The sequence below is a fragment of the Coregonus lavaretus genome (genome assembly GCF_964263955.1).
Source record: "Coregonus lavaretus genome assembly, chromosome: 2".
In the NCBI taxonomy this organism is placed as follows: Eukaryota; Metazoa; Chordata; class Actinopteri; order Salmoniformes; family Salmonidae; genus Coregonus; species Coregonus lavaretus.
This window is the reverse complement of record NC_139989.1, coordinates 64,058,298-64,078,190: the sequence shown is the minus strand read 5'-3', so window position 1 is coordinate 64,078,190 and position 19,893 is coordinate 64,058,298. Positions and strand designations below refer to the sequence as shown.

General features: G+C 46.0%; 1 protein-coding gene across 1 annotated transcript; it reads right to left on the bottom strand.

Moving 5' to 3' along the window:
* Positions 1-264: 264 nt before the first annotated feature.
* On the bottom strand, positions 265-18,535 carry LOC311106192 (hepatocyte growth factor-regulated tyrosine kinase substrate-like). Its single transcript, XM_084148505.1, has 20 exons — positions 18,389-18,535; positions 16,868-16,952; positions 16,510-16,585; positions 15,697-15,789; positions 13,113-13,230; positions 12,761-12,813; positions 12,560-12,628; positions 11,741-11,865; positions 11,272-11,377; positions 10,527-10,625; positions 10,346-10,441; positions 8,278-8,316; positions 7,797-7,991; positions 7,098-7,308; positions 6,563-6,735; positions 5,671-5,811; positions 4,313-4,481; positions 3,884-4,008; positions 3,263-3,454; positions 265-2,680 (listed from the first exon to the last, which is right to left on the bottom strand). Exons 1-20 carry the CDS (start codon positions 18,423-18,425, stop codon positions 2,585-2,587), a joined length of 2,298 nt encoding a protein of 765 aa, XP_084004631.1. The 5' UTR covers positions 18,426-18,535; the 3' UTR covers positions 265-2,584.
* Between the last annotated feature and the right edge of the window lie 1,358 nt (positions 18,536-19,893).

The window sequence follows — 19,893 nt, the reverse complement described above, 5'->3', positions numbered from 1 at the left end:
GAACAAACATCCCAATGACCCATATTTGAACATCTATTTCTGTAAATAAAGTATGTTATACATTTTATTTTGCATGTGCCCTTTCATTTTCAGCTCGACAATGGCAACTAACCTGGTCCCAGATCTGTTTCTGCTATATAGCCAACTCCATGACATGACAATGAGTGACAAGGAGTTGGCATGACAACACCAACAGACTGGAACTCCACCTACTTCATGCTCAGATTCCAAATGATAATATGACAGAAACACACAAAGCAGATGGACAATAGAAGAACAAGATATTTATTAAATATAATCTTAGAATTACTTTAAAGAAGTCAAACAAAAGATCATTAATGATGAAGTGAAGAAGTTCAAAGATGGCATGGAAGGGGTTACAGAAGAAGCCACTGATTGGGTGTATGTTACATACATGCACCACACATGTTCATCAGATGTCCATATCCTGAAGCACTGACTACCACCACCTCTCCTCTCCCGACCCACAGGGTTTTGAAAGAGACTCAGAAAAGGGTGGACCTCAAAAGTATTTTCCTGATTCCCTCCCTGCGTTCTCTCTCCTCCTCACCTCCTCAAAACATCAGAAGGAAGCGGGGAAATAATTGGGAGAATAACCAAGGAACGGAATCGAGGAAATAGGATACAAGGAATCGAGGAAATACTTTCGTGATTCAACCCAACACACCAGAAACAATATGGACCCCCCCCCCCCCACAGATCCGATAACTCCACCTCAGCACCAACAGTTACACACCCACAGGGCTCTGGTCAATAGTTGTGCACTGTATAGGAAAAAGGATGCCATTTAGGACACGCCCACAGTCAGAGGGTCTCTCTACTCTCTCATAGGCTGTGTTTACACACAGGGGTTTTGCAACTAATTGACCAATCAGATCAAATCTTTTGCAAATAATTGGTCTTTTGACCAATCAGATCAGATCTTTTGCCACTAATTGTTCAAAAGATCAGAATGGGTCTGCCTGTGTAAACACAGCCATATAAACCTGACTGCAACCCTCTGGATAACTGCTAGTTAATATTTGGCAATGGAACTACATTTGTAATCGATGTAATCGAAGTTCTATTCACACTAGCGTGACGCAAGGCATTGTGGTTAATGGAGTTGTTGTGAGTGACCCATTATGTCAACAGTTGTGACACAGGACACCTTGAGAGAGTGATGGTGGTAATATATCTGTCTCTGGAGCTGTAGATTGTGGGAATTGTAGTTCCACACTGGATGTAAGTGTTCTATTGTAGTCCCATACTGCTTCCCCCTCAGCCAGTCTGATTCGTGCTAAGATAACTATCAGAAGTGTAAAACCTAATAAAACGCTATTCTTTCTTCCTTGTTCTCCATTATCAACTCAAAAAGCTATCATGAGAAACACTTCAAACTCAATGCAGTCAGTGCACTACCAAGCCTTGCTAACATAAGACGGTCCATCTATACTTTAAAATGAGTTCTGTGTCAGCGGATGTGTGTGTGGGGGGGTAAAATGGGAAAATTACACTGAAATGTAAACTCAGGAGGTTAGGAGAAGTGGGTTAGTGCATCCATCCATCCATCCCTTCTCTGGTGATAGAACCCTGGAACCTGTTTGAGTGTGCTTTCTGTCCTCCCTCCTTCAGCTCTTTATTCCTTCACTCATCCCCCGCATCTCCATTCACTCCCACTGCTTCTCTCAACCAAGCAGGCAGTATGAAAATATGTTCAATCACCACAGTATGACTTCAGATTAGCTACTGCTGTAACACACGTCTCCCATTTCTTGGAAAATAAGGATTCCAACATGCAAACTAGCTTTTAGAAATATGAGACAAATTATGGTTATGGTCTGGTCTTAGATTCAATTGATTCCTGTCATATTTGATTTGTTACTCTATTACACCACTGACTAGATGAGCTTCAGATATTAGTTTCAGAAGAGAAAGACTCCATACATTATCAGAGAGACAGAGAGAGAGAGAGAGAGAGAGAGAGAGACAGACAGACAGAGACATACAGACAGAGAGACAGACAGAGACAGACAGAGAGAGAGCGAGACAGACAGACAGAGAGAGACAGACAGAGAGAGAGAGAGACAGACAGAGAGAGACAGAGACAGACAGACAGAGAACACCGTAGCAAAACGCATTAAAACTGAAAGTGTTTCTTATAAGTTCAGGTAGTCCTTCCCCGTCTAGGTGGGTTTGGTTCCATTTGTTTCCTAGTGAATACAACCCTGGGGTATGCATGGTGCATAGTAGCCCTACCTAACCCCCTCCTCACTCCCATCCTCCATGTCAGGTGGGGGAGAGAGGATGTCTAAGAGGGGCGGTAACATGTCCGTAACATCATCACAATAATATTTCACAACATTGCCATAACATCACAGAAACATTGTAAGAGTCATATGTGTTTGTTGGGGAATCCAGGCCACGAGCGAGCGAGAGAGAGAGCAGGGGAGGAGAAGATGAAAGGAGAGAGGTGAGGACAGGAGAGAGAGAGGAGAAAACAGAAGAGGAGAGAGGGTGTAGTGTGTTGAACCCTGCCAGCAGCAGGTTGGTAACGTTAAGCTGAGCTAGCCAGGTGAATGGATCAGTCGAAAGAGATGAGCTGTGCCTCGCTGCCTGGATGGACCTGCGGAGGCTGCTGCTGCTGAACCTGCTGCTGGGGGCCACCAGGGGGAGCCATCTACACACAGAGAGAGAGGGAGAGAGAAGGAGAGCAGTAGTGTGAGAGAGATGAGAGATTATCATCAAACCCTCACTGCAGCTCCCACTACATAATATGTAGAACAAACATGTCTCTGACATACGGAATCTGTCCTCTCTATTCATGACATGTCTATCTGCAGTGCAAAGTTCCACACCCTGGCGTCAGCACAACTATAGACAGACAACACTATGCTGGTAAAGGAGGGAGAGAAACAGAGGAGGGAGAGAGAGAGGAGAGAGAGGGGAGAGAGAGAGAGAGGAAGGAGCGACAGAGAGGGGGGAGAGAGGAGAGAGAGAGAGAGAGGAGGAAGAGAGAGGAAGGAGCGACAGAGAGCGGGGAGAGAGGAGGAAGAGAGAGGAAGGAGCGACAGAGAGCGGGGAGAGAGGAGAGAGGAGGGAGAGAGAGGAAGGAGCGACAGAGAGCGGGGAGAGAGGAGAGAGAGAGAGGAGGAAGAGAGAGGAAGGAGCGACAGAGAGCGGGGAGAGAGGAGAGAGAGAGAGGAGGAAGAGAGAGGAAGGAGCGACAGAGAGCGGGGTGAGAGAAACCAAGGGCTCCTACCTGTTGGTACATGGGCTGTTGTCCTGGGCCCTGCATGTAGGGTTGTTGTGGGGGCATGTTAGGGTCCTGCCCAGGTAGGGCTGCCATCATATTCTGCATGGCATAGGGTGGAGGGTAGGCCACGTAGGACATGGCGTTAGTGGGGGGAGGCTGGGACATGGGGGGCAGAGACTGGGCCTGGGAAACCACGTTCTGCTGAGACCGATGACACAAGGAATATTAACATTACAGACATCAGTAACACATTATTTAAAGCCTACATGTAGAATGTATTATGATGTGGTTATAATCTATTATAACACTTGTAATGAGCATGTTTGACTCCTTTATAATGTCTTATAAACATCTCATAATGATCCTACTTCTAAATAACAGTCAAATGGCTTTTTGCTGAGGAGCCACGTTGAGCTTTAGAAAGTAAGTGAAGACCGGGAAACAAAATGAAAGAGAACCTGAACCACATTTTAAATGTTGACACTAGTATAGGACTGAATCTGACGGTGTATTTCTGAGCCTCTCACTGGGACTTGGCATCAGGCCTTACATCATGTATTTCACATTAAGAGGGGAAAACCTAGCTACCTAGCTGACAGGCATGACAATCCCCCCCTCTGTTCTCACCTGGTATCCCTGTGTGGGTGTGGGCTGGTAGTTAGAGTAGGCAGGGCTAGTGGTGGGCGGGGCCTGGCCAGGGGGTGCAGGCTGCCCATTGGTTCCTGCTGGCTGGTACATGTACATGTTGGGGTCTGGAGTATGGAGGCACACACAGGAGCATCACGTTACACAATATACACACACATCTTCTACTACTGTACTGTGTTCACTCCTGATTGCCTTTTTTACTGGAATGATTGAGACACTCAAGCATTTAGCCTGGTCCCAGATCTGTTTGTGACATCTTGCCACTCTTTGTAATGCATTGCCACGTCAAACAATCAAGAGAGCTGAAACACGTTGGCCCCCAGGCTAACTACCATGCTATTCAACTAGACACTATTTTACTAATTGGAGTAAAAAAAAACTCAGTGGTGTGAAAAGATCTCTACTGACCTGGTGGCATGGCCTGGTACCGTCCTGGTCCAGACTGGTCCATGTAGACGTTGTGCATGGGCGACCCCTCCACTGACCCTGAGGGGCTAAAGGTGCCTGGGTAATTGGGGGGTCCCCCCGGCTGCCCGTACACCACCCCTCCTGCCACGTTGGGGGGCAAAGACTGCATCTAGTGTGAAAGGAGAGGAATTGACACACATCCAACTTTAAACAAGAGCTGGACAGAAAGAACAGCCACTACAGAGGAAAAGGAAGGCTGATGTCAAAACCTGTCCTCCATGGATCATTACCTCTCACCACGCCAGGTAAAAGAGCTCAGAAATAACAATAAGATATAACTACATATTGACATGCAGTTTGAAGACTACCACCCCTGTGTATAGGACAGAGAGAAGGCCTCCCCTGCTGTAAGCTTGTATATGGTGTGGTGTGGTATGGTGTGTCTACCTGTGCGTAGGGCATGGTATAGTATAGTATAGTGTCTACCTGTGCGTAGGGAGTGGCATAGTATAGTGTCTACATGTGGGTATGGTATAGTATAGTGTCTACCTGTGGGTCTGGTATAGTGTCTACCTGTGGGTAGGGCATGGTATAGTATAGTGTCTTCCTGTGGGTAGGGAATGGTATAGTATAGTGTCTACCTGTGGGTAGGGCGTTGTATAGTATAGTGTCTACCTGTGGGTATGGTATAGTATAGTGTCTACCTGTGGGTATGGTATAGTATAGTGTCTACCTGTGGGTAGGGCATGGTATAGTATAGTGTCTACCTGTGGGTAGGGCGTGGTATAGTATAGTGTCTACCTGTGGGTAGGGGTGGTATAGTATAGTGTCTACCTGTTGGTAGGGCATGGTATAGTATAGTGTCTACCTGTGGGTAGGGCGTTGTATAGTATAGTGTCTACCTGTGGGTAGGGAGTGGTATAGTATAGTATAGTTTCTACCTGTGGGTAGGGCGTGGTATAGTATAGTGTCTACCTGTGGGTAGAGAATGGTATAATATAGTGTCTACCTGTGGGTAGAGAATGGTATAATATAGTGTCTACCTGTGGGTAGGAAATGGTATAGTATAGTGTCTACATGTGGGTAGGGAATGGTATAGTATAGTGTCTACCTGTGGGTAGGGCATGGTATATTAAAGTGTCTACCTGTGGGTAGGGAATGGTATATTATAGTGTCTGCCTGTGGGAAGGGCATGGTATAGTATAGTGTCTACCTGTGGGTAGGACATGGTATAGTGTCTACCTGTGGGTAGGACATGGTATAGTGTCTACCTGTGGGTAGGACATGGTATAGTGTCTACCTGTGGGAAGGACATGGTATAGTGTCTACCTGTGGGTAGGACATGGTATAGTGTCTACCTGTGGGTAGGACATGGGGAAAGCAGGCATCTGGGCTCTCATCTGGATGGTGTGTTTCTGTTGCTCCAGCCTCATCTGTCTCTCCTTCTCCTGCTCCTGGAGACGCTGGATGGCCAGCTGACGCTGCATCTCAAGGTACTCCTGAAACACAGAGCCACCACATCAGACAACTCCCAGATACCACCTAACAGGCTGATGCTGCATCTCTATGTACTCCTGAAACAGTTAGACCAAGAACACTTGTAACATAAAGTAAAGAAACTCCATAACAGTCAGAAGCAACCTGTACCTCATCACGTGACTAACCCCCTACTGCAGAACAACCTGTACCTCATCACGTGACTAACCCCCTACTGCAGAACAACCTGTACCTCGTCACGTGACTAACCCCCTACTGCAGAACAATCTGTACCTCATCACGTGACTAACCCCCTACTGCAGAACAACCTGTACCACATCACGTGACTAACTCCCTACTGCAGAACAATCTGTACCTCATCACGTGACTAACCCCCTACTGCATAACAACCTGTACCACATCACGTGACTAACCCCCTACTGCAGAACAATCTGTACCTCATCACGTGACTAACCCCCTACTGCAGAACAACCTGTACCACATCACGTGACTAACCCCCTACTGCAGAACAACCTGTACCACATCACTAACCCCCTACTGCAGATCAATCTGCACCTCATCACGTGACTAACCCCCTACTGCATAACAACCAATACCTATTCTCCTGTGGTCATGGAAACAAATCATAATTCACATCGATCGAAACCAAGGCTGTTGTCCGTCATCACTCCTGTGGTCATGGCAACAAATCATGAGAAACAAATCATAATTCACATCAATAGAAACCAAGGCTGTTGTCCCCCAGTCTGTCACCTGTTTCTTCTGTCTCATGATGTCTAGTTTCTGGGCCAGCTGGATCTGTCTCTGTCTTTCTGCCTCCTCTGCAGCACGACGCAGCTTCTCTCTGTGCTCGTCTCGTAGGGCGTTCAGGGCCGCTCTCGCATCACGCACCTGGGCCAGCTTGTCCTGTAGACCCTCGTAGTACACTGCCAACAGACAGACATGGAGGTGTTTAGTTAGACAGTGGTTAAACGTTACAGGATCAAGACAACAAACATGGTAAACCAACAAACAGAAATGCTCATGGTTTCAGCAAGAGTTAGGCCGGGATTTAATCCAATCGCAGATTTGGACAATACGCCATTTATAGGTAATTTCTGATTGAGACAACATATGCATTGTTTACAGTGAATGTGGTCTCCACGAACACGGGAACATAGTTTTTAAAACATGCATTGCAGACAAATCCTGGCTTCAGAGAATCTCTCTTACGAAAACAAACACTGAAACAAAGTCACAGTGACCGAAATCCCCCCCACCCCTACCCACACACACACCCCTAACTCACATCTCTTCTCGTCCAGCTGATTGAGGATCTCCAGTAGCTGGGGGTGCATGGTGTTGATGGACTGGAAGAGAGAGAGCACGGCGCTGTCGTTGGTGATGCTGCGACCACGCATGTGGTTACTCTTCATACGGTTCAGGAAGGTGGTGACCGAGTTCTGCAGAGCCTTCAGGAACGCATCGTGGTTCTCCTCCGACTCACCGTTCTGATACTGCTGCTGGGGAGGGAAGAGGAGAGGAGAGGAGAAGGAGAGGAGAATGGGAGGGGGGGAAAAGGAGGATGGGAGAGGGGAGTAGAGGAAGAGGAAAGGAGGATGGGATGGGGGAGTAGAGGAAGAGGAGAGGAGGATGGGAGGGGGAGTAGAGGAAGAGGAGAGGAGGATGGGAGGGGGGAGTAGAGGAAGAGGAGAGGAAGATGGGAGGGGGGAGTAGAGGAAGAGGAGAGAAAGAGGAGAGTCATTCAGGATGAACAAACAGTTAATGAAAAGAGCATGTAGTCATTTCTAATCTAAATCTACTTCAATCTCTGCTACTATGCATGATGGGTGTTAATGGAACTGTTGGTTTCGTCTGCTGCCTTCTTGGGACAGCTCTCCCTCACAACAGATGTTTTGATCAATGGAATTTCACCTGAATAATTCAAGAATAAATAAGAAAATCAATTTGTCTTCCATCTCTCATAACACAGCAGTGTACAACTAACCTCCACTATGTTGACTGGAGGCGGGGCCATGACGACTTGGGCTGGGAGTGGGGTGAGAGTTTCCACTGGCTGGGGCTGGCTGATTGGCAGGGGCTCAGCAGCCAATGGCACTGGGGCAGGGGCAGAGGGCGTGGGACTCTTGCGTGCCTCTTCCTGTTTCTTCTCCCAGTATGTTCTGTTCAGGTAGCGAGCCAGCTGGAGAGAAGGCCATTATAGGAATGTCCTCTCAACCAATACATGACTAGACATACTGACCTGGGGCGAGTTTCCCAAAAACATAAAGATCCTCTTTAGCACTAAGATCATAAGTCCATAGGTGGGCAATGGACAACCAATGATCTAGTAAGCACCTTTATGTTTTTGGGAAACTCACCCCAGTATAGTTTCTAGATGCTTTATTTCTACTACAGTGCAGTCTGAGGTGTAAATGTAACTGCATCAAATGCCGAGCAGGTTTAATTCTAGAGTTAACGTGTCTTACCTCAGGGTCAACATCTTCAGCTGAGGGAGCAGAGGAGTTCTGGGGAGAACATACACATTATACATTACAACAACAGACCCTGTACACGGTTAGGTCCCAATAACGACAGACCCTGTACACGGTTAAGTCCCTGAATGGGAATTACAGGCATATAGACTACCCGAATGGGAATTACAGGCGTATAGACTACCCGAATGGGAATTACAGGCATGTAGACTACCCGAATGGGAATTACAGGCGTATAGACTACCCGAATGGGAATTACAGGCGTGTAGACTACCCGAATGGGAATTACAGGCGTGTAGACTACCCGAATGGGAATTACAGGCATATAGACTACCCGAATGGGAATTACAGGCGTGTAGACTACCCGAATGGGAATTACAGGCATATAGACTACCCAAATGGGAATTACAGGCGTATAGACTACCCGAATGGGAATTACAGGCGTGTAGACTACCCGAATGGGAATTACAGGCGTATAGACTACCCGAATGGGAATTACAGGCGTATAGACTACCCGAATGGGAATTACAGGCATATAGACTACCCGAATGGGAATTACAGGCATGTAGACTACCCGAATGGGAATTACAGGCGTATAGACTACCCGAATGGGAATTACAGGCGTGTAGACTACCCGAATGGGAATTACAGGCGTGTAGACTACCCGAATGGGAATTACAGGCGTGTAGACTACCCGAATGGGAATTACAGGCATATAGACTACCCGAATGGGAATTACAGGCGTGTAGACTACCCGAATGGGAATTACAGGCATATAGACTACCCAAATGGGAATTACAGGCGTATAGACTACCCGAATGGGAATTACAGGCGTGTAGACTACCCGAATGGGAATTACAGGCGTATAGACTACCCGAATGGGAATTACAGGCGTATAGACTACCCGAATGGGAATTACAGGCGTATAGACTACCCAAATGGGAATTACAGGCGTATAGACTACCCGAATGGGAATTACAGGCGTATAGACTACCCGAATGGGAATTACAGGCATATAGACTACCCAAATGGGAATTACAGGCGTATAGACTACCCGAATGGGAATTACAGGCGTGTAGACTACCTGAATGGGAAGACTACCTGAATGGGAATTACAGGCGTATAGACTACCCGAATGGGAATTACAGGCGTGTAGACTACCCGAATGGGAATTACAGGCGTATAGACTACCCGAATGGGAATTACAAGCGTATAGACTACCCGAATGGGAATTACAAGCGTATAGACTACCCAAATGGGAATTACAGGCGTATAGACTACCCGAATGGGAATTACAGGCGTATAGACTACCCGAATGGGAATTACAGGCGTGTAGACTACCCAAATGGGAATTACAGGCATGTAGACTACCCAAATGGGAATTACAGGCGTATAGACTACCTGAATGGGAAGACTACCTGAATGGGAATTACAGGCGTATAGACTACATCTTGGGAATTACAGGTGTATAGACAACCTGAATGGGAATTACAGGCGTATAGACTACCTGAATGGGAAGACTACCTGAATGGGAATTACAGGCGTATAGACTACCTGAATAGTAATTACAGGTGTATAGTGGTACTTGAATATACAAGTTAACATACATAACAACACATAAACAGAGTACATTTCTCAATTTTCCCCTCAATGATTCACCTCTTGACCAACTAGGTGGTTATTGTAAAAGATGACTTACGGGGCTAAATAAATATTTAAATAAGAAAGATGTGCAGCAGTTCAGTATAATATGGAGTCATAATGTACCAATTACTAAGTACTGCTTCACAAGTGACTTAGTAGTGTTACAACTACACAGGAGAGAGAGAGAATGGTGTGAAAACAGAGTACATCTATAGAGAAGAAAGAGAGAGGATGGAGTTAACACAGAGTACATCTATAGAGGAGAGAGGATGGAGTTAACACAGAGTACATCTATAGAGGAGAGAGGATGGAGTTAACAGAGTACATCTATAGAGGAGGGAGAGGGGAAGGAGTTAACACAGAGTACATCTATAGAGGAGAGAGGATGGAGGGCGTGGATGGAGAGAGTAAGTCTTACCACAGGAGAGGAGTAGAGAGAGGTGACGGGCGGGGCTGACGAGGTGACTGGGGCGGGGTCAGCTTTGGGGTAGACCCCGTACGAGTTCTTCTGTCTCTGTAGACACACATGACATGTATCAGTGTCTTTCCATACACACGGTAGAGGTACAATCACTTCATTTATTTACAGCACAACCCACCATCCTCTCCTTCTCCTCAGCCTCGCTCTGTGATAGGGCGATGGCCAGCTGAAGCTCCTCCTCCTCCTGCAGGGCCGCCTCGTCCCGTTTGGGGGGCACCTGGTGAGACAGGGTACAGAGATGAAACCCCCAAGGGAGGGCAGGGGAGGGAGGCCCCTAGGGGAGAGGGCCAGGGAGGAGAGGGAGGCGCCCAGGGAGGAGAGGGAGGCACCCAGGGGAGAGGGCCAGGGAGGGGAGGGTTGGAGGAGAAGCCCCAGGGAAGGTAAAGCAGCGGTGGGCATTGGGCAATAAGGCAAGCCAATGGCTGCGTTACAGGTGGTCTTCATTGCAGTTGCGCTTCACTTCTAAGAATATTGCTGGTGGGTCTTAGAATAATCTAATAACAAAGAGGGAGGAAGGACGATTGGTGATGATCTCATTTCTGTCGGGGAATCATTTTAACACGTCGAACTACAACCCCCCTACAAAGCTCATCAAACTACAAGTCCCACGTTGTAGTTTATGGCATGTTAAAATCCCCTATGTCATCTCTATTAGGGACGGTGAGACTGTCTGGGTCAGCACCTGAAATGGAACCCTATTTCCTACATAGTGCACTAGTATCGAGCCCAAAGCAGCCCATGATCTAGGGAACAGGGTGCTATTTGGGACGCAGTCACCCTGACCCTGTCTATCACCACGGGGGGGGGGGGGGGGGGGGTCATCTCTAGGCCATACATTCACTTACTGTTTCCTGGACCACTACCTGAGACTGCTGGGACAGGGGGCTGGTCAGGTACTCTGGGGGAAGCTCTGCCGGGCCTGGGGCCACGGAGGTGGATGTCCCGACGGGTTTACCCCCCTCAGCTTTCCTAGGTGGGGGAGAGAGGGAAGGATGGCTGGTGAGGAGAGGGGTCAGAAGGGAGGTCAGGGGTCAGACACAACCTGGTGAGTCAGAGGTCGTTGGACATGGACAATAAACTGGAAGGACAGATGGAAACCGATGGGTACTGAGCAGCAGAATGGCATTTACAGTAGAATAGCAAAAAGTATCCATACAGATCAATCATTAACTGTACCTACCCATCACATGAAATTATACCACTTGAACAACAACTTCTAAAGGCTTTAGAAGTGGTCTATGAACGCTAAAGTGGGACATTTGAAAAATACAGGCTGATGAAACAGAATGGAGGGTGGTTTTGGCTGAGCCACTCCCTAGCCTGGTCACTCACTTGTTGAGCAGCTCGAAGCAGGGCTCACACACACGCACTTCCTTCTCAATGCCGAACTTGGGGATGGTGGAGTACTTGGAGGAACACTTCCCACAGAAGATCTGACCACAGGCTCTGCAGTGGTGCTGGAACAGGAGGGAGAGGAGGTCAATAGAGAGACAGTCAGACAGACAGAAGATCTGACCACAGGCTCTGCAGTGGTGCTGGAACAGGAAGAAGAGGAGGTCAATAAAGAGACAGTCAGACAGACAGAAGATCTGACCACAGGCTCTGCAGTGGTGCTGGAACAGGAAGAAGAGGAGGTCAATAAAGAGACAGTCAGACAGACAGAAGATCTGACCACAGGCTCTGCAGTGGTGCTGGAACAGGAAGAAGAGGAGGTCAATAGAGAGACGGTCAGACAGAATAATCCAAACAGATAGAAAGTCATATCATTATCTCCCTTTCAACTACACAATGCTAACAATCACCACCAAAGCAGTGTAACTGAAGGAAGAAGGAAAGAACACATTTCAACACAAACCACTGCTGTTGCTAGTCTGTTGTTCTGCTAGTAGTCTGCCGTTCTGCTAGTAGTCTGCCGTTCTGCTAGTAGTCTGCCGTTCTGCTAGTAGTCTGCCGTTCTGCTAGTAGTCTGCCGTTCTGCTAGTAGTCTGCCGTTCTGCTAGTAGTCTGCCGTTCTGCTAGTAGTCTGCCGTTCTGCTAGTAGTCTGCCGTTCTGCTAGTAGTCTGCCGTTCTGCTAGTAGTCTGCCGTTCTGCTAGTAGTCTGTCGTTCTGCTAGTAGTCTGCCGTTCTGCTAGTCTGTTGTGTTGCCTTACCTTTCTAGTCATCACTCCAAACTGAACCCTGCAGCGATGACACTCCTCCGCATCCACCCAATCTGGAGCCTGGACACACAGATGGACAGAGCGAGAGAGAGAGAGCGAGAGAGACATTAAAGATCCTCCTCACAGGCTGAGAGCATTCAGTAGTAAGGATCTATCAAACCAGATCAACATCAGTGAGAGGAAGTCTCTTACTCTCTCTGCTGCAAACATGGCATCACTCTCCTTGAACTCTGGAAACACGTTACCTGGAAGAACAGGAGATATAGTATGTCAAACAACACAGGATAAATGAACACAAGTTTAATATTTACTGTGAAACCGCTCATTTCTGTTTTGCTACGTGTTAGTGACTGTATGCCTGAATCCCAAATCTTAGCCAACCTCACCACCCTATGGAAAACCTGACGACATCTGAGAGGATGGGATTTAGCAACATGCCAAAGAGCTGCCACTATATTTCTTCCACCTATCCAATCTTCTCAGCTCTTCAGGAGTGCCTAGGGGGCTCAGGGTTCATCTGGTGTGTGGTGTGGGGGGGACTTACCCTCCACCTTCATGATCTGGTACGTGTCCTGAACCACCTTGTATTTGGGCTCGTTGCGGAAGGCGTGGGCCCATGCCTGGATCAGGTATAGGATCTTATTCCTCACGTTGGGCTCAGTCTGTTTATAAGAGCAACACATCACCACTCACTGAGTTAGTGTCAGACAGATACACTGTAACACATCACCACTCACTGAGTTAGTGTCAGACAGATACACTGTAACACATCACCACTCACTGAGTTAGTGTCAGACAGATACACTGTAACACATCACCACTCACTGAGTTACAGTGTCACACAGATACACTGTAACACATCACCACTCACTGAATACAACTTCACAAGTACACCTTTTATAGACAGATAAATTGCATTTAGAAACGCTACTCTATATTAAGTCAAAAAACTAAAAATGGGGCACCCCGGTCCCCTTATAAACAACACTTCCTTCTTCCAAAATATTAGAAATGAATAAGCTATACTATAATAATATGAATACACCTAGACTGAATCAAAGTTCTAACCTTGTTTTAGCAGACCAAAGTCCTATACAACAAGTCTCTAGAGAAATACTTTAAACTAAAACGTTTCCTTTAGTCCTTTTCCCCCCAAATAATCCCATTCCAGACTTTACTTCAGAGGCTAAACCCATGCTGCCTTGCTGTGTTCTCTCACAGAGAGGAGAGACTTGTGCTGGGAAGTCCCTCAGTCTGTCTGACCTGAATCAGCGTGTGAGCAAGGTCACCTGACTGGGGTGGGGAGCCAATCAAAGGTCATGCTGTATAGAGTATCCTGTTTATGAACTGGGGCCTGTTCAAGAGGGTGCACCCGTTACATACCATTCACAATTTGATAGATATGTGTTCTGTAGAACATACGACTGTCAGGTAGAATAGAGACTCATCCTTTCAGTTTTATTCATAACATTTCTATCTTATTCTGAACATTCAGAACATTGCAGATAGAAATTAATTGTGTAGAGAACATACAATTGACAGTCATGTAGAATAAGGAATCATGTCAACTCCACTCATTAGGCTACACTCATTAGGGGAACACTGAATGAACTCTTGGCAGCTCCCAGGCTGTCAGACTAAAGCAGACCTGGGTTCAAATACTATTTGAAAATCATTTCAAATACTTTATCGGTGCTTGATTTAGCTCACCTGGAGGAACGGAACCAATAGAATAGTCTGAAAACCCTGCAGATTCTGGCACTACAAATATTTGAAAGACTTCAAACCCTATTTGAACCCAGGTTTGCAGTTCACTACTGCACCAGCGGGTGATTATCAGGCTAAGACACAGGGTGAAAAGGTCATAAGGATTGGAGCCAGCAGCACAAGGCTCAGACATATCACCCAGATAGATCACACTGCGTATGTACAAACTAGTACAAACTGTAGCTGACCACAAAGCTGATTTCAGTATAAAGGGACCATAAATACATCTACTATCTAGACATGTTGGAGAAAGCAGAGGGAGAGGTGTCTGCTATGTTATTACAGCTGTGAGCACCATGGTTACGTCCCAAATGGCACCCTATTCCCTACATGGTGCACTACTTTTGACCAGAGTCCTATGTAGGGAATAGGGTGCTATTTGGGAAGCATCCCATGTCAGCTGACTGGGTCACAGCCTAATCTTAGCCTCCCTCCTTTACAAAAGTTCTAGAACCAACTAAACCACAAGAGTTCCAGAGCCAGGGAGGGCATTCCTTCCACAAGGAGCACTCCGGGGTGAAGTTTCCTCTAGGTTCAGATGTAGGGTCAGCTTCCTCTCCCCCACTCCTAACCTTAACCATTAGTGGAGGGGAAATGCAAAACTGACCCAAGATCAGTGTCTAGGGGGAACTTCACCCTAGTCCACAAGAAACCCTCACATGATAGGCTGCAGCACTGAAGTACTAATCCAAACAATCCCAGTTTCAACACTGAGATCAGAATAACTTGTAATTTGTAAAACTGAAAGCCTACATACAACAAGGCACTCCTTTTCTGATCTAAATTGAAAAGCCACATTTTTTATGTGTAGTTTGATTCCTGTCCCTTCATACCCTTGGCTCACCACAAATGTAACTGGCCCTATGAGAGCTGTCTGAACAGAAGTAAACCAAGGAGGAGATTGGTGGGATATAGAGCTGTAGAGGACCAGAGCTGGCTAGTCCACTCTAGAGTAACACTGCTATTGAACAAGGAGGTGGAGGTAAGGGTAAGAACATGACATCGTTAGGCCTGACTCCACCCCTTGTTTTAATGACAGGAATGACCCATCAGAATGGGGTCATCCAGGTCTCAATGGAGCTTCCTGGAGTGGAACTGAGCAAGTGGAGAGTGGGAGGGTGAGAGAGAGAGAGAGAAACATCTGGGTAACCTGCTTAACATAATTTGGCTTCAGTTGGATTCAATTTGAAACTTTTGGTTTAAGAGGCCCTTGATGTTGACCTGAGGGCCTTTGTGCCTCACCTGGAAAATAATTGAAGGGAAAGACTGCTATGACACTGACAAGCTAAGAAAGATGGGACATGGCAGGGGTGAATGGGCCAGGGAGGAGGTGTAGAGGGGGTGAATCAAGACAGGGTCACCTTCAGTAGATCCTTCAGCTCCTCCATGGTGGTTTTACAGGCCACCTCATCATGGACCGTCTGACCACAGTTCTTCACCACTGACTCCAACACCTGACAAGTGAAAGAAACACTCATTATCACACTTCACAACACAGGGGCCTAATTCTTCTGATTAAGCCTAGTGTCAGACTTTTTACTATGGAACTAGCCTATCGCCTTGATCACACCCACAGCGTCATCGCGCAAAATGGTACGCAGAATCATCAGGATATGTGTGTGTGCAACAAAAGTTCAACATTCACCTTCTGCTACCATTTCTGTCAAGCCGTCTACGCATACAGTTTGACGCATACATTCCGGTAAATCCAACGTACGCACCACACAGAACGCACTGCAACTGCCTCTGCAACGCAATGCTGCAAGGCAAACGCAGCGTTCCATTGGAAATGAATGTACTTCTGGTGTACCAAAACGCTAGCCCAGTCGGTGTGATCGAGGCGTATAAATCAGTGGATATTATTTCCTTAATGCATTTATTACTCAAAACATCTCAATATGGCACAATTTGAATAATTTATCAAGCCATCCTTTGAGCAGCACTAGAAGGTTATTATTATTATGTCAGTACAAGAGGGGAGTGGTTCAGCGTAGTAACCCACCTCAAGAAGCCATCCTTTGAGCAGCCCTAGAAGGTTATTATTATTATGTCAGTACAAGAGGGGAGTGGTTCAGCGTAGTAACCCACCTCAAGAAGCCATCCTTTGAGCAGCACTAGAAGGTTATTATTATTATGTCAGTACAAGAGGGGAGTGGTTCAGCGTAGTTACCCACCTCAAGACCATAGAGGGCCACATGCGGGTTCTTATCCATCAGCTTCTTCTTAATGGCACCGATGGCATACTTCGCCCTGCACGGAAGAGAAAGGCATTGATCAGACCAGACAGGCTTCTATTGTGTGGAGAAATATGGGACTAGTTCCAATTATTTTCAAATGGTTCCTTCCTTCCTTCCTTCCTTCCTTCCTTCCTTCCTTCCTTCCTTCCTTGAAATAGGCCTAGTCATTGAAACACTTAAGACCTATCCACTGCACTTATCCAATCACAGAGATTAGGCTAGTGATTACCAGAAGGAAGGAAGGAAGGAAGGTATTTGATCAGGGCCGGGGTGTACTAGGTACCCTACTACTTACTGCGTGTCCCCTTGACGAATGAGATCACAGATCTGCAGGATGGACTCCCAGTCTGTCTCCAGCAGCAGCTGACTGGTCGCTTTATCTGCAGACAGAGGAGAGGGTTCAGTGTCTCACATTCAGTGTCTCAATTTCATCATAACCATTTACATTTTAGTCATTTAGCAGACGCCGTTATCCAGAGGGACTTACAGTTAGTGCATTCATCTTAAGATAGCTAGGTGCGACAACCACATATCACAGTCATAGCAAGTACAAATCAAATCAAATTGTATTTGTCACATGCGTCGAATACAACAGGTGTAGACCTTACAGTGAAATGCTTACATTTTTCCTCAATAAAGTCATTATCAGCAAAGTCAGTGCTAGTAGAAAAAGTCAAGTGTAAGTGTTAGGTCTTTTAACCAGGGTGGATAAGACAAAACCTTACACCTGAAAGCATAGGCTATTTCTCTAAACAGTAGAGTAGTGTGTTTGTTTGTGAGCAGGTGATATTGATTAATGTGACTAGGGCCTATTCAAAATCAGTAATGACTGAGAACACAGCCTTTCTTTCCTCACATAAGAACGCAGAGTTTAGACTACAATATGAACCATGAAGTCCAGGCATGGAGTGTGGGCCTATACAAATGTAACTAATCATATTATGCGATCACCTGTAGGTATGAAACTGAAAATATTTCTCCATTTAGTAAAAGATGGTGGTAGGGTAGGCCTAGTTAATGATTAATAGTGAGTGGGTCAAGGTATGTTGTTATGGAATGCACTTCTACACAGTAACTAACTAGCCTGTGGCTGTTGCAAAACCAAGAGGATACGCAGGTGACCTGGATGTTATTATGATTGACACATAAACCTTCGGCACCCTCAATAACGTCAGAGCACTTGACGCAATCTACTCGTGATTACAGTTGTCAGCGAGTTGTCTAAACTGTTTTGGGGTTTATGTGAGTCTATGATGAGACTGATAGGAAAATATGTCTGGTGACGTTGCTTGCCGCAGTGGGGGGGTGAGCTGGATAGCTAACTAGATAGCTAACTAAGCTCCTAGCAAACGACCTAATATATCTAGCACAACTAGCTAGCAAATAAGGAAAGTTATGCAAATTATAAAAACAATAGATTATTTGTCTGACGATCAGGGATATCCAACAAAACAAATGTTTTGATATCGGGAAAATCGCCAGCACATCATCCTCCGATTGAGTAGCTAGCATGCTAGCTAGCCAAGCTAACCTAGACACTTTCCGGGTACAGGGCAAAATACGTGGCGTTTGAGCATAGTTTTGGTAGATTAAATGACATGATGTTAATAAGCAGTTAAACTGCAATGCTCGATAGAAAATACAATTATCGATTACAGGCCTCGACCTATCGTCGAACTGAACACAGACAATGGCAATTTTAGCTAGGTAGCTAGCTAATGTTAGCAGGGCTGTGCCACAGCCCCAAACAAACGACTGCCAAAACAATACGCAAAAACAATCACCGGTGTAAAATGTTTAGATACTCATATCTTACCAAGAAGCCTCTCAAATGTACCACCACCTTTTCCCATGGCTGATCCAATGATTCAGACTAGCTGACGAGACGTTATTTTTTGTCAACCAAAGACGATTTTACAGATCCACTGTAAAGATAGCTAGCCAGCTCCAAAGTTGTTCCTACTTCCCGTGTCGTGTTTAGAAACTCGGTGGTGAATTCCGTCTATTCCCAAAGTATTGCGACGTTGCCACCTAGAGTTTAAAGAGGTGAGTGTACAGTTTATTCAAGGAGTCATTGGTTCCAAAACATTACCTTTGACAGAGGTCAATTTATGAGGGTGCGACAAGCTAGGCTTACTGGCTACTCAATCAATTCCAAACTATGGTGGTTTTCTGATCAGTTGGTGGGCCTAAATTATAGTCAGTTTGATAAAGTGAAATATTGGGAGACATTTAAATTAGAGAACAAATCTGAGGCCCATCACAGTCTACCTGTGTGAGCCAATTTAATTAACATGAATTTGTTCAAGAGAAGAGAGGGAACATTAAGTGTTGGTGGGTGGTGGAGCTGCAACCTTCTATGTGTCTAGGCCACAGGGCATGTACCATGTTGTGCTGCTGCCATGTTGTGATGCTACCATGTTGTTGTCATGTCGTGTTGCTACCATGCTGGGTTGTCATGTGTTGCTGCCATGCTATGTTGTTGTCTTAGGTCTCTCTTTATGTAGTGTTGTGGTGTCTCTCTTGTCCTGATGTTGTGTTTTGTCCTATATATATATATATATATATTTATTTATTTTAATTTTTTATCCCAGCCGCCGTCCCCGCAGGAGGACTTTTGCCTTTTGGTAGGCCATCATTGTAAAGAAGAATTTGTTCTCAACTGACTTGCCTAGTTAAATAAAGGTTACATTTAATTTAATTTAAAAAAACAGGAGGTTGGTGGCACCTTAATTGGGGAGGACGGGCTCGTGGTAATGGCTGGATCGGAATTAGTGGAATGGTAGCAAATACATCAAACACATGTGGTTGATGCCATTCCATTTGCGCAATTCCGGACATCATTATGAGCCGTCTTCCCCTCAGCAGCCTCCTGTGGTTTAAGCCTACGTCATCAAGCGTGATCAGACCCTATTCATCTATCCATTCAATCACTTTGTTATGAGGAATAATAGAGCCTGCCTCGCTATATTTCATCACACTCTCCTCCTCCCTACACTGGTATACATAGGCCTACTTAGGTCACATATGAGTACATGGGAATAGAATGCATAGAACGGGCCACTCCATTCAAGTCAATGATGGCATCATGGGTGGACTGGCAGCCATTGCGTTTGTACCCATGAGTTTACCAGTCAAATTGCCAGGGTTAGAGGTTCCAAGCCCTTTCTGTGGATTATATTTCTACGTATGAGTCACTACCTGGAGGCCAGTGTTGTGGCTGTGCTGCTGATGCTTCATACAGTGGCATTGTGTCTCTGTCTCTACTAGACTCTACGATTGGGGCTGGACACAGAGAGAGGAAGGTTGTCTACTAGTCTC